At 36.2% G+C, this 14,684-nt stretch overlaps 1 protein-coding gene across 2 annotated transcripts in view; it reads left to right on the top strand.

The window, feature by feature from the left end:
• Positions 1-7,974, top strand: part of USP9X (ubiquitin specific peptidase 9 X-linked) — a 92,668-nt gene extending 84,694 nt beyond the window's left edge. For both annotated transcript variants that reach the window (XM_057717738.1, XM_057717737.1), the window contains exons 39-44: positions 392-612; positions 839-927; positions 4,373-4,529; positions 4,746-4,958; positions 5,327-5,422; positions 6,887-7,974. In XM_057717738.1, coding sequence (XP_057573721.1) covers positions 392-612; positions 839-927; positions 4,373-4,529; positions 4,746-4,958; positions 5,327-5,422; positions 6,887-7,024 — 914 coding nt within the window. In that variant the 3' untranslated portion in view covers positions 7,025-7,974. The remainder of the gene's footprint in view (positions 1-391; positions 613-838; positions 928-4,372; positions 4,530-4,745; positions 4,959-5,326; positions 5,423-6,886) is intronic.
• The last annotated feature ends 6,710 nt before the right edge of the window (positions 7,975-14,684 follow it).

Here is a 14,684-nt window from a genome sequence, read left to right as displayed (position 1 = left end):
CTGATTAAAAGTAATTCTGAAGATGCTTAAATATAAAATGAGAGTCTAAAAGTCCATGCTTTGGAATATTTTATAATATTTTGAGTCCCACACCTTTTTCACGTATTTAAAGGGGATCTTGCTACTGAGGTTGGTACCTTGTTTAGGAAGTAGTTTAAGAATTAACTTCTATATGAGAAAATGCCAGTGTTGGCATTTAAATTTTACATTTTATCATCTTGATATATCTGATCATTATAATGCTTAATACTACTTTCTTTGTTGTACTCAGGAAACGATTTAAAATATTGTCATGAAATAAAAAATTCATAAGCTATTTTCTGTGGTGAAAGCTGGGTATTATTGTGGAGAAGCAGATTAGTTTTTCACTGATTACAAATCTGTATTCTAGGTAATCCTCCTCTTCCCAATCCTTTTGGTGATCCTAATTTATCACAACCTATAATGCCAATACAGCAGAATGTGGCAGACATTTTATTTGTGAGGACAAGTTATGTGAAGAAAATCATTGAGGACTGCAGTAACTCAGAGGAAACAGTCAAATTGCTTCGTTTTTGCTGCTGGGAGAATCCTCCGTTCTCATCCACCGTCCTCAGTGAACTTCTCTGGCAGGTTAAAGGAAAACATACATTCATATGTCTATAATTTGATTTGTTATTCCTTTATTTTATATTTTTATTTTTTTATTTTTTTATTTTCAATATAATTGACTTCACAATTACATTAGTTTTAGGTGTACAACATAGTGATTTGATATTTTTATACATTACACATTACAAAATGATCACCACTGTCGCTGCTTTGAATAAGTTCTTCACCATGTCTTACCTGTTTTTAGGTTGCATATTCCTATACTTATGAACTCCGGCCCTATTTGGATCTGCTTTTGCAGATCTTACTGATTGAGGACTCCTGGCAGACTCACAGGTAGATACCCTTTTTTGTTCCTTGCCCAAATTTTAGAGTAACTGAAATTACCTGTCAGCACATATTTTTTTACCTCTTGGAGATCTAATCGATGTTTTGTCTTAAACAAAACGTAAGACAAGAATGAATAAAAAGGTCCCCCCTTCCCTCACAATTTTATTTAATTTTTAATTTTTTTCTCTCATTGCCCAAGTTGCATACTTAATATACTAACCTTTTTCTTTCAATTGGTGTGTTTTTTGTTTGGGGGGATTTTTTTGGAAAGACTTCGATTTCATTAATGATGCTCTAGGGTTATTTTAGGATTAGATTACATTTGTTTTAGAATTACATGAGATAACATTTGGTTATCTAAAAATAGTCCCTTCAATAAGTACAATCAGTTCCCATTATTCATGGTAGTTACGGTCTGAAAGTCACTGTGAATGCTGAATGAACAAATACTAAATCATTGCTCCTGGGGGGAAAACAGGGTTAGGTTCCTGCAAGCCTCTGGTTATACTTTTTTCAGCCAGTCAGTACATAAGCTTTTTTTTTAATGTGTGTTTCTATTTAAAGACACCTTATTTAATATATATTGCTGACTCATTAATATTGAATTCACAATAAATTGTGTCTGAACAAAGCTTTTATCTAACACATTTTCTCTGCAAAGCACATCACAGCCTTCTTGGGCTTAGGAACACTAGACAGCACTTTAGCACTACACATCTGAGGCACTACACTTTTCTAAACAGTGAAATCAGCACAAAGTACAAAAATGTGAAAAGCTGTCACTGAAATAGATGGGGAAAAGGACACTTTTTACAGCATGAACTATAAAACAATGCCAAATATCACTTTGTTCCACTTCAGATAGGAACGTTTGTTGGGCAACTGAGATGTTTTTGCTACTCTGCACATGACCACAAAAGCAAAGAGCTGATTTTTTGCCATTACAAATAGTTTAGCAAGTAGGCAAAATTGCAGATATGGAATCTGTGAATAAATGAGCATGAACCATAACTAGTTTCTCGGTATACATACAAGAGGTTTAGGAGTTTAGCAATTTTTATTTATTTTTATTTTATTACTAATTTTATTTTTAATATTTATTAATTTAGGACTAAGGTTATCCAGTTTAGCTGTCCCTCAAGCTTCCTCCAGAATTCCTCCTTTTACATAAATGGTTAATACATTATCCTTAATACCAAGAGCAAATACAGATGATGATGAACTGGAATTAGTTGGCAACTTTGCCAGATTTTATAACTTCCCTCCCTACATGGATGATAGAATAAGAGTTTATGTTGGGAAACAACTAAGAATCTATATAATAGACTGCTTCTCGTCTGTCAATATAATAATTAAAACAGAAACTTGGGACTTACCTGGCGGTACAGTGGTAAGACCCTGTGCTTCCACTGCAGGGGGCATGGGTTCGATCCCTGGTCCGGGAACTAGATCACACATGCCACACAGCGCAGCCACTAAAAAAATAAACAAACCAAAAAATGGAAACCTGAAAACAAGTTCTATAACAACAGAATGCTTAAAGAGAAATTAAAATTTTGAGTCTTAGTGGGGATTGCAAATGCCAGAATTCATGAAATATTTCCAAATTATCCACCAAAATTACCATCATAGATTTCAAACCTTTGAATTAATATTGTCAAAATAGCATTAAACCAGAAATCAATTTTAATTAAACACAAAATTTAGTAGTTCCAAAAACTATAGCCGCTTATTTTGAATACTACCAGTACTCTTCTCAATATGATCAAAGGATTTGAAACTTGAGTTGGTGGAAATGTAACTTTTCACTATTTTCTTTTGAAAATATTGTAAGCATCTATAGCTTTAAACCAGTTAGCCACATCTTAGCTCTCTTGTTTCATTAAGCAAGTAGCAATGCTAAAGACACGTGTGCTGGATTAAACATGGGAATCTGACTTTTGGGTAATGATAAGATTGTTGTTATGAGTCCCTGGCACCAAGCTTGAAAACAGTTTTCTCATAGTGGGCTTTTAGTCATCCAGTAAGCAGTGTGTATATATGGAGCATCTCCCATGGGCCTGGCGCTGACAGGCATTGGGGAACAAGGGAGGCAAAGGTGATATTGATGGAAATAGCATTTGAAGGCACTTGATCATTATCACCTGACAAAACTGAAGGTAAAAACAGAATACACACTGCAGTGTTTCAGATTAAGTAGCAGGAAGCCTGTACATGCTTGATTGTGTGGTCTGAAATGATTAAACTTTGCAAAATTACAGTCATGATTTCCAAACAAAACATTTTATAAGTGCACATAATACAAAAACAAACTTGCATTTTGATTTGGAACATTCTATTATGTAAAATACTTAGTGTACAAAAGGTGTTTTTAAATTACTGACTATACAGGTAATGTTTCTTTATTGAGGTAAAATTCGCTTAACATGAAATTCACTGTTTTAACCATTTTGAAGCATACAATATAGTGGCTTTTAGTACATTCACAATGTTGTGCAACCATTACGAGTAATTCCAGAACACTTTCATCCCTCCAAAAGGAAAATCCAAACTGAATGAAGCAGTCACTCCTTAGTCCTCCCATCCCCCAGCCCCTGAACAACCACTAATCTGCTTTCTAGCTCTATAAATTTATCCATCCATAGGCAAAATATCCAGGACTTGCCTGGACATCTCATATGAATGGAATCATACAGTGTGTTCTTTTGTCTCTGGCTTCTTTCACTTATCATAATGTTTTCATTATTCATCCATGGTAGAGTATATATCTTCATTCCTTTTTATGGCTGCATAGTATCCTGTTGTATGGATACATTACATTTTGTATATTCGTTCATCTGTTGGTGGATATTTGGGTTGTTTCTACCTTTTGGCTGTTGTGAATAATACTATTGTGAATATTCATGTACAAGTTTTTTATTTTTATTTTTTAAACACCTGTTTTCAATTCTCTTGGGTATGTAGCTTAGAGTAGAATTGCAGGCAGGTAAGTTTAAAATATTTTTTGAAAAATTGTAGAATATTCATAAAAAAATATTTACCATTTTAACCATTTTTAAGTATACAATTTGGTGGAATTAATGTTGTGTTACCATCACCACTATCCATCTCTAGAACTTTTTCATCATCCCAAACTGAAACTGTACCCATTATTCTTGCTTTCTCTGATTTTTGCCTATTCTGAAATACCTTGTATAAATGGAATCATACAATATTTGTCATTTTGGATTGGTAATAAGTTGGTGCGAGGTGGCCATATGACCTTGGGTGCAGGCCTTTTAACCTCTCTATTTTTCTTATCTGTTCAAGGGTTTAAGAAGAGGACTTACTGTCTAGCATTAGATTATATGACTACATCAGAGACATTTATTGAATGGCACATAGTAGGCACTCAGTAGATGTTAGCTGCTATTTGATTTTAGAAGTTTTTATTTATCTGGTTCTCTTTCAGAATTCATAATGCACTTAAAGGAATCCCAGATGACCGAGATGGGCTGTTTGACACAATCCAGCGCTCTAAGAATCACTATCAAAAAAGAGCATACCAGTGTATAAAATGTATGGTAGCCCTCTTCAGCAATTGTCCTGTTGCTTACCAGATTCTGCAGGTGAGGGTTACTTTCTCTCTCTCTCTCTTCTCTCTCTCTATATATGTATATACATACATATATATGTGTATATATATATACACACAATTTTGTAGAACTCTGAATCAGAATCAAGGATTCTGTTTTAAAAGAAGAGAATTTGGAGTTGTCATTTAAAGTGTACTTTGAAAAGCATTCCAAAACCTTTTACATATATACTTTTATCTTCTTTTGAAGGGCAATGGAGATCTTAAAAGAAAGTGGACCTGGGCAGTGGAATGGCTTGGAGATGAACTTGAAAGACGACCATACACTGGCAATCCTCAATACACTTATAACAATTGGTCTCCTCCGGTGCAAAGCAATGAAACATCAAATGGTTATTTCTTGGAGAGATCACATAGTGCTAGGATGACACTTGCAAAAGCTTGTGAACTCTGTCCAGAGGAGGTAAAAAAAGCCACCAGTGTGCAGCAGATAGAAATGGAAGAAAGCAAAGTAATTCTTTACTTTATAGGGCAGTGTTTATGTATTAATGGTGAAAAAAAAAATTATGTTGAAATTTTGTGTGCTTTAACGCATACTATATGTGGTCTTAATGAGGGAGCTTTCTCTTAGAGAAATATTTGTGAAATTGCCTGAATCTAGTATTTCTAAGAGATCCCTAATGAGGTTTCTTTCAGTTACTTTCTCTGTAGTAAAAGTTGTTAGTGGGTCAGTTTTTTAGATTTTAAAGATTTTATTTCAAATAGAAAAACATTAAAATATAAACTTGAATTTGCCCACACAATTCTTTATCTTTAAATTTTTAAAATCAGGAGCCCGATGACCAAGATGCCCCAGATGAGCATGAGTCGCCTCCACCAGAAGATGCCCCGCTGTACCCCCACTCGCCTGGCTCGCAGTATCAGCAGGTACACTGCGCTTGCTTTCTGTGTTTTGTTCCCTGGAGTCAATTTTTACACTTGATTTAAAGGATGGCTAAGTTGTTTGTTGTGACTGTAAAGTAATAGGGGGATTATCTAGCCTACTAGCTTTGGGGGCATGATCAAAAGAGGAATGGTTGGGTATGGGGTCACAACGTAGCATGTTTGATCTTGCCCCTATGGTGTTTTTCATGGTCAAATGTGTGCCCCTCTTGTACTAGTAGATGAAGTTAGTAAAACTGTGATTATTCACATCAATATAAAATGATAATCAATATTTAGTATAATGGATTAAGACGAGATCTCCTGTTAGGCTAAGTCTGCAAGTGGATTTTGAAGACACTGAGACATGGCAATGAAGGAAGAAGTGTTTGCTTGCTTAGCATAACCAAGACTTCAATGACAGTAAAAGTCGTTAGAAAAAAAAAAAAATCAGGAATTTGACAGATTTCCATGAATTTTTCTATAAAATCAAAACTAAATAAATTTAGATGAAGAAACTAAATGAGAGCTTCTCTTTCTGAATCCCAGATGTGACTAATTCAGATCTTTTGAGGCAGTGGTACTCAAACTTGAGCAAGGATCAGAATCCCCTGGTGTGGGCTGTTGTAGCAGAGTGGTGGGCCCTGCCCCAGAGTTTGTGATTTAGTATGTCTGGGGTGGGACCAGAAAAATCTACAGATGCTGCTGCTGCTGGTCTAGGAACCATGCTTTCAGAACCATTATTTAAGCATTCTTTCTTATATTTCAGAGTGGAAATAGAAACATGCTGTCTAGTTAGAAAATGCATATTCAACATATTTATCTTCATAATAGAAATTATAGAAAGTTAAAGCCTAAAATCTTCTTGGCTTGCCTGGTGGGAATGTACAGAAAAATGAGAGTTCAGGGGTTTAAAATATTAAGGACCCAAATCCGCGAGGAGAGAAGAGTTACTTTCCTCAGCCCTGAGAAAGCTCATATGTTCATGGTGCCTGCTTCACCCATTATCTTCAGTAGTGGTGGTTTTTGCATTAGCATCATTCTGTGTTTCGGGTTGTTGCTCACACAGCTCTCATGATCATTCAGTCAGGTTTCGCGTATGGAAGTTTCATGGTGCTTAGAAGAGTGAGAATAGATGTTCCAGCTCACAGATCACTTTTTGTGGATATTTTTTACCATGAGCAATAATGGACTCTGTTATCCCTTATTTGTCAGACTTGAATCTAAATAATTTTTGGCACTTAGAGTCACTTTGGCCAAAGAATTAAACAGACCTACACTGCTCTTGTTTGGGACTTTGGGGTTTGCATTTAGGCTGCCTTTTCTCCTTCAAACCAATCCCCCCCCCCCAATAATTAACCCAAGGGTATTTACTCTTTGTAAGTCTCAGGAATAAAAGAAATGTTTACATTTCCACAAACTTAAGCCTGTGATCTTTAATGTTGAAGTTTAATCTTTCTCCTCTCCCAGAATAACCATGTGCATGGACAGCCGTATACAGGCCCAGCAGCACATCACATGAACAACCCTCAGAGAACTGGCCAACGAGCACAAGAAAATTATGAAGGCAGTGAAGAAGTATCCCCACCTCAGACGAAGGATCAGTGAAACGCACCTGATTAACTGGTTCCATCAAGACTGTGCACCCAGGCCTTACAGTCCAACCTTTTTCTGTGTCTGGCTAATATTTAAAACTAGAAAAACTATTCCTAATCAACATGGAGTGGAAAGTTTATTCACTGTCTTATCTGCAGAAATTTGCTGTCAATATATAACCCGCCTGCAGTGGAAAGTGTATAGTGTTTTGTAATAAATGGCCTGATGCTAATGTGTAAATGGCAAAGGTGTATATAGTATATTAATGTTTGACTGTTAATTCTTAAGCAAGAAACTTTTTTCTTGATGAGACTCACAGATCTACCAAACCTACAAAAGTTAATTTTCTTGTTATACCCATTGCACTCTGCAACCAGTGTTGCCTGCCGTATGGCAGTTGGATCAACTCCTTCACAAAAAACAAAAAATAAACCAACAGCAACAAACCAGAGCCCATCCATTTCAACCACACCAATAGTTTCATGTTAATTCTTTGCCACTGGAGTCAGTTTTATTATGAGCAATGTAAGGCTGGTAACCTTTAAATTATTTGGTTGATGTGGAAAATTGGTGATGTAACATTGTTTCTAGATCTTTTTCATTGCCTTTTTATTCTGATGTTAGGTTAATCACTTTGAAGCTATAGTTATGCTGTAACATTTAGCATGGCTTCACACCAGGTTAGTGTAGCCAATGAGGAAAAAGTTACCATAATGACAGCAGTTGTCCCAGTGCGACAGCTGTATCGCTCAGAGCTTTTCCTTCTTACACCTAGAATATAAAATGTAAAACAAGGAGAGAAATGTGATGAACAGGTGGTATTCAGTTACACATGTGTTGCTTACTTCTAATGTTTGACAGTTCAATCTCTGGGTGGGATAAAGAAACTTCAGTATCAGTAATGGGAATTTTAAAAGATTTACAACAAATATGCAAAAATTTGCTATGCCAGGATGCTTGAAGCATAATAGAAGACTGTATTTGGTGTGTTTGTTCTGTTTCTTTGGTAGAGCTTATTAGGAGAACCTTCTAAAACTTTCCTTCTGCTGGATCCCAGTGAAGTGGAAGTCATCAGAATCCCACAGTGCTTGGAGTACCACTGCACCAAGATGTCTGGCTGAGCTGCTGCTCAGTCGCAGTTTTACTTGAAAGCAAGAATTGTCCTAGCTCCTTTTCCATTATTCCAAAAATTTTAACATTTGAAGCAGGGTCTAATTAAAAAGGAAACTGGTTAAAATAATTGAGGCATCATAATTTCAGAATAAACAAAGATAAGGAACTCATCAGTTAATACTGTATTTAGAAGAAAACTGGTAACTTGAATGTGTGTAATTTTTTGGAACCTGTCTAAAAACCAAATACCCCTGCCAACAGATACAGTCCACCCTATTCTATTTAAAATATTTTGCTGTTTTATTTTATAGAAATTATTTTGCTGAATTCACAAATAGAATTTGATTTAAGAAGAACTTTTTGTCCTGTGGTGTGTTTTTGGTTTTTTGGTTACTTTTTTTGTCTTTTTTTTTTTTTTTTTTTTTAAAGGACTGCGTATTAAAGTTCTGTGCATCGCATGCCTAGGCATGACACTAAATTCAGGAGTTTGGTCACATTGAGTTGTTGTGCACAGAAAGGTATGACCTTTGGCCCTTCACTAAAGATTTAGAGAAAAACAGGATGTTGACACTGTAAAAGTTTCCTAACATAATCTTGTACTTTTTGTATGTTTTTTATATACATGTATATTTAATGAGCACAAGCTTGGTTGTATTTCTTACAATTCAGTTAACAGGAAAATGTTTTGTCAAAAAGGCTATAGTTGGAATTGAGCAAAGCAGAAACAAAATTGAGAATTGTGTTATTTTGTGATTAAAGGGGGCAGGTATTTAAGATAAAGCTTTGGGTATCTTATTTGCAGTACTATAGTCAATCTGTGCTTCTAGGTTTTCTGTAATAGTAGGAAATTTTGACACAGATAGATCCTGTTTTTACCTTAAGTATATTACATCTGAGTTTGTTTAGTATGAGCCAAAGTCATACACACTATCTGTGATTCCAATTGGTAATTTTAATTTAGAAGTTCCTCAATTCCAAGCTTCCGTAACAATGAGCAAAATAGGTTAAATTTATTTGGACAAGTTGCTATCATTAAATACACCATCTAACCACCTGAGATGATTTTTGTATTTCCTGGTCTTTAACAAAAGTATGTAATATACTTAATTTAAAAACCAATGACTTCCTAGACACGAAAAACTTGACATTTTAAAAGGCTGTGAATTTTTCTCTTTGGAGGGAGATCCCACCTTGGTTGCTTTGAATTTACAAGTCCCCTAGTGCCAGGTGAGGCCTTGTGAATCCTTTTCCCCTCCATTTGAGGCAGAGTGGTCTACTCTGTGACCAGGATCTAGGGAAAGTGAATGGAGAGTTATTTTTGTTTGTTTGTGCAAATTATTTTCTATATTTAACTCTTAAGCAAGCATTAATGTATAACTGAAAATTTTAAGATGCATGTTATTGTAAGAGCAACACAGTGGTGACTTTGAGGTCTTTTTCTGAACATAAATGGCACATTTTAAACTTCCAAGTCTTCAAAGTGCCTAAAGATTATTTAATTCTCCCTCAACTGATTTCTTGAGCCATATATATATTTCCTACTTTAAATGTTTGTTGCGGAATCACTAGTCTTCCTTTCAAAGAAGTACCCCCAGAATTCTAAATGGCATGATTACTTTATAGAAAACAGTAGAATCTGTTAACATAAAGAGTGAAGATATTTTCGTTGTTAATCTGTGTGAACAAGGGCTTTGCCCTACTGGATCTAAGTATTTCAGTGCACAACTTGGTAAAAAAAAACCATATTGCTGCTGTTTCTAAACCCTCCACCAACCAAATTTTTCATGTTCAGCATTGTAGAGGCTGAAATAAGAACATAATCATATTCGGGGGTTTTGTCTTTGTTGATTTTTCTCTCAATGATAATTTCCCAACCTTGTCTCTTTTAGCTGTTATGTGTACAAATTTAGAATTATTAAAATGTTTTATATTTTTTTCATGATTAACTTTTATTAGTGAATGATAACAACTTAAGTATTTAATCCTAGTAGTGGGTTAAAAAGATGAGGAGCCTTTTTTATTTGAATTATATTTGTAAATGAAAGCAAGTCTGTGAATCCTCAGATGACTACTCCAAAATAGTTCCTTTCCGTTTTCTCTTAGTATTTTTCCAGTATATGTTCTTCCATGAACTCTTACTTTGCTGAATTTTGTGGTTAATTTGGTGGATATATCCTGCCTTATTTAGAATTATAACTGGATAAAAAAAAAATTGCCTTTTCATAAGTGCCCAATTTTGGTCTCTAGTTTGAAGGTACTACATACTACCGAGAAAGTAAAACACCACTCCCCTCCCCCCAGGTTTTGTGTTACCGAGAAGAAAACCATTCAGTACTGGTTTCCTAGCAGGGCTCAACCAAAATTGGTCCTGCACCTATGTGAGTGTTTAGTGTTTGAAAATAAGGTTTTGGGTATGGTAAATCACTACAGAAGTGCTAAATGTATTAAGAACTTGCTGCCGATTGTATTTACGACGATTATTTTAGGTTATTTTACGTTTGCAGAAATGTAGCCCTTTTCCTCCGAATTTATAGGTGTAAGAAAAAAGGAAAGGTGCACTATGTTTTAAACTTGCAAATGAGTAAAAAGTTTTTTTCATTTTGAAATCCAGATTCCCAAAAGGAAATTTCACCACCCAGATCACTTCCTTCTCAGCCTTTTACAAGCCAACAGACTGACTGAAGATTGTCCACAGTTCCTAAGATTTAGCACATATACAAAATAAAACTTTATAAATTAAATTCCGGTTTCCCCTTTTATTTATTAAAGTAAGATTTCTAAACGGAAGGTAAATTCAAGGTGTAACTGATTTGAAGGGAACTTTAAAAGGGAAATGTTTAAAAGTAGATGAATCCAGCCCTTATTTTGTATATTCACAGCTAAGCCTTTCAAAAATGGGATTGTGATCTAATTGCTGACTTAACCATTCATTCTAAAACGAAGATTTGTCAAACACTTTGGTGTTTCAAAGCTCATTTAAATCAGAAATAAAGCAGGTCACATGTTTGAGGAGAGTTATACAAGTGAAAATTCATTTAATTCTCTAGCAAATTCCATCTGCTCTGCTTTTTAGTATCTGAAAAGTAATTATTTGTTGCCATGTTCCAAAGAAACATGACTTCATGGAAACCTGTTCGTGCTTCCCTAAAGTTGGATTACTGCTAAAGAAAGTGACATATCCCTAATTTTCATCAAAAACTTTATATGTTTTTTTTTTTTTTAAAGAAACAGAAGATTAATAAACTAGTGTTCCACAGTTTGGAAAACTCCAGTTGGATTAAACCTTTTGAATTTTAACTATTTGTAGCCACATGAACAACCCTAAGGATGAAAATATATACGGCCACTAATATTTTGAACTGCTTCATTGTAATCTGATAATTTACAGGTAGGTGGAAAATTGACAGTTAAGTTTTTATACCTCAAAGTTTAAAGCTGGGGTTATAGCAAAGGTTTTAATAACTCGTTTTCTTTAGGATGTAAAGTCTCAAAGGAAATGTTCTTAAACCACACTAAAACTTTCCTCCACAAAACAAATTACAGACCCATATAAAAATCAGTTATTTTTAGACATTCCACTGAGATGTACACAATTCAAGAGTAAAATGGGAATGCTTTTAGTTGTCATCTGTCTCATTGTGCTCCAACATTTACCTAGAAATAGCAGTTTTTCATTGTGGTGGGCTTTTCTAGAGCTGCTTAGATTTCCATTAACCTACCAGAATAGGACTATTTTTATGTGTAATTAGTAATAAAAGTGGCCAATTTACAAGTTGATAAAGAAAAGGCTTGGTGGAACTGAACCTTTGAGGAGTTCTTGATACTGTCCGGCATGAGCAGACCTCTGAGACGGTTCTGTGTCACAGCCTCCAGTTCCCTTTTCGTGTACGTGACAGTTCAGACACCAGACCAACTTTCTGGGCCCCCACCCCTGTACTTACTCTCCAGCTGCCCCAGCCTTGCTGCCTTCCCTTCGCCACCCTTTTGCTCCAGTGTGGGCCACCCTGCAAGACAGAAGTCTGTTCATTTTCTATTTTCAGTTGTATAGATGTAAAGATATTCAAGATGGATGCTTTGGACACTGGAAAGTTTTTCCATGAGTCCTGCGGGAGGGATTCACTTGTATGAGGATTCGAAATGTATTCTTAGAGTTCTCATCTAATTCTTCCCCACCCATTAAAACACTGGGTGCACCTTCTTTGGAATTCAGAAGTAAAGATAACTTGGGGTCTTAAATCTGATGCTTTAGGTGGGACTGGGGAGGAGGAAGGTTCAGAATGTCCTTCCCTTCTGACTTAAGTACCACATGCACCATGGCTGTCAGCAAGGAAGAGCGTCTGCGGGGTGCCAAGGAAATAGGGCAATGCTGAGGGCTCAGTGTGTGTTGAGAAAACGCCCTTCATAATCCTTTTTCTAAAGCTCTCTACTTTTACGATGTGTCCCTGAAGGGTCCTTGATGTAAATTAGTGTGTTCTGTTGGGTGAATAGGGAAACAGATTTTTCAGACTGTGTGTTAAAATGAGATCTAGATGGTGACTGCTTAAAGTCAGTGAGTACCTTCCCTTATTGAAAATATTAATCAGTAGTACTAGTAGTTCTTTCAGCCATCTGCTTTCAGAATGTCTTAAGCATTTAGTATAAATCCTTTCTTAGCACAACGGGTCTTAGGCAGATTCCCATAAGGCTACGTTAACCATATTTTCCTTAGGAAGTCTGACTAGGTCAAAGGCTAAGACCATGAATGTACTACAGAGACTTAAAAGCTAAAGTTACTAAGTCAGTTTTAAATACCAAGCTCTTTGGTTGTAGTTAGTTTTCCCCGTTGCCCCAAGGTTGGGATTTTTAATTAAAAACCAAAAATTCAGATTTGCAGTAAAATATGAACAGATTTGCCTTTCTAATTTACTGAAGTTTGGTTTAATTAACCGTCACTAGTAATGTAAGTGCTAGATAAACTGGATGTTGGGTTTTTGTTTAGCACTTATCCACACAGCATTAGACATGAGATAGGCTTCTTACACTGAGGTTAGCAGTTAACTCCATTCTTACAGGGAAAAGAATCCAACATACTGTTTTGGAAGGAGTGCAGGCTAGAATAGAATGTAGTGAGTGTTGGAAAAACCTTACACGCATGACAAAGAGAAATGGCTACAGGATATCTCTCTCATTGAGTTTTTGTCTTTAGAAAAGCATGGTGCCAAGTAACCAAGAGCAGCAGTTATGTTTTCAGGTGCTTTTCAGCAGTGATAATTTATCAATATGCAATTCACGGGGACTTCCCCGGTGGTCCGGTGGTTTAAGAATCCATCTTGCAATGCAGGGGACGTGGGTTCGATCCCTGGTCAGGAAACAGATCCCCCATGCTGCAGGGCAACAAAGCCTGCATGCCACAACTAGAGAGCCCGTGTGCCACAACAAAAGATCCTATGTGCCACAACTAAGACCTGATGCAACCAATAAGTAAATTTTTAAAAAATGCAATTCACATTTAAGTTTCTAATTGCTGTTCCCCTATACTGAAGTGACAGGCAACAGTCATTATAAAATCAATTTGTGGTTGAAGAGTAATAGAGAAGCTGATTTACCTCTAGTACGTTTACATTTAAATGCTTTCTTTAAAGTCAAGAATGAACTGAAAATATAAGGCTAGAACCAAAGGAAGACATAAATATCATACCTGAGTCTCCTAAATACTGAAGTTCAGTGTTAGGTTGGTTTAAAAGCAGTTGTTAAAACGCCTTCTAAATGTGACTGGTGAATAAAGGAAAAAAAAAGTAAGGTTTTTTTGTGTGTTCTGAATTTGTTTACGGATGTATTGAATCTGAAACATAGTGTTACATTTTGAGTCTAGGTTAAAAGAGGAAATGCAGCTGCCTAAAATAATATCCCGTATTTTAAATTATGCTCTACATCAAGTGCAGTAGTCCTTTGCCATGCATTCAGTGTGAGCTCCCATCGAGGAACAGCTTTAGTTCTGGTGTGGGGTTACAACTTTGAGAACTAAAATATACCTCTTACTTTTTCTTAGCTCTGATTTGAAAATAAGTACTTATTTATTTATTTATTGGCTGTGTTGGGTCTTCATTGCTGCACACGGGCTTTCTCTAGTTGCTGAGAGCAGGGGCTACTCTTCACTGTGGTGCGCGGGCTCCTCAGTGTAGTGGCTTCTGTTGTGGAGCACGGGCTCTAGGCACGTGGGCTTCAATAGTTGCAGCACATGGGCTCAATAGTTGTGGCTCATGGGCTTAGTTGCTCCGTGGCATGTGGGATCTTCCCAGACCAGGGCTCGAGCCCGTGTCCCCTGCATTGGCAGGCAGATTCTTAACCACTGTGCCATCTAGGAAGTCCGAAAATAAGTACATTTTGAAAAGCAATACTCACAGATTTCTGATAGTTCAGATGAGGGGTTTCTTGTAGCCAGTTCTTGGAATGAGAAGATGCTACTGTGCTCTTCAAAAAATGTAGGTCCCTGGGGAAAAAAAAATGGCAACTCATTTCCAAGTGACAGCAGGATGTACCCTGACCCAGTACTGCTCCCTGCCATTTCCTTGGCAGCTCT

This window comes from Hippopotamus amphibius, chromosome X (assembly GCF_030028045.1).
Source record: "Hippopotamus amphibius kiboko isolate mHipAmp2 chromosome X, mHipAmp2.hap2, whole genome shotgun sequence".
NCBI classification, from domain to species: Eukaryota; Metazoa; Chordata; class Mammalia; order Artiodactyla; family Hippopotamidae; genus Hippopotamus; species Hippopotamus amphibius.
This window is presented reverse-complemented; position numbering and strand designations above follow the sequence as displayed.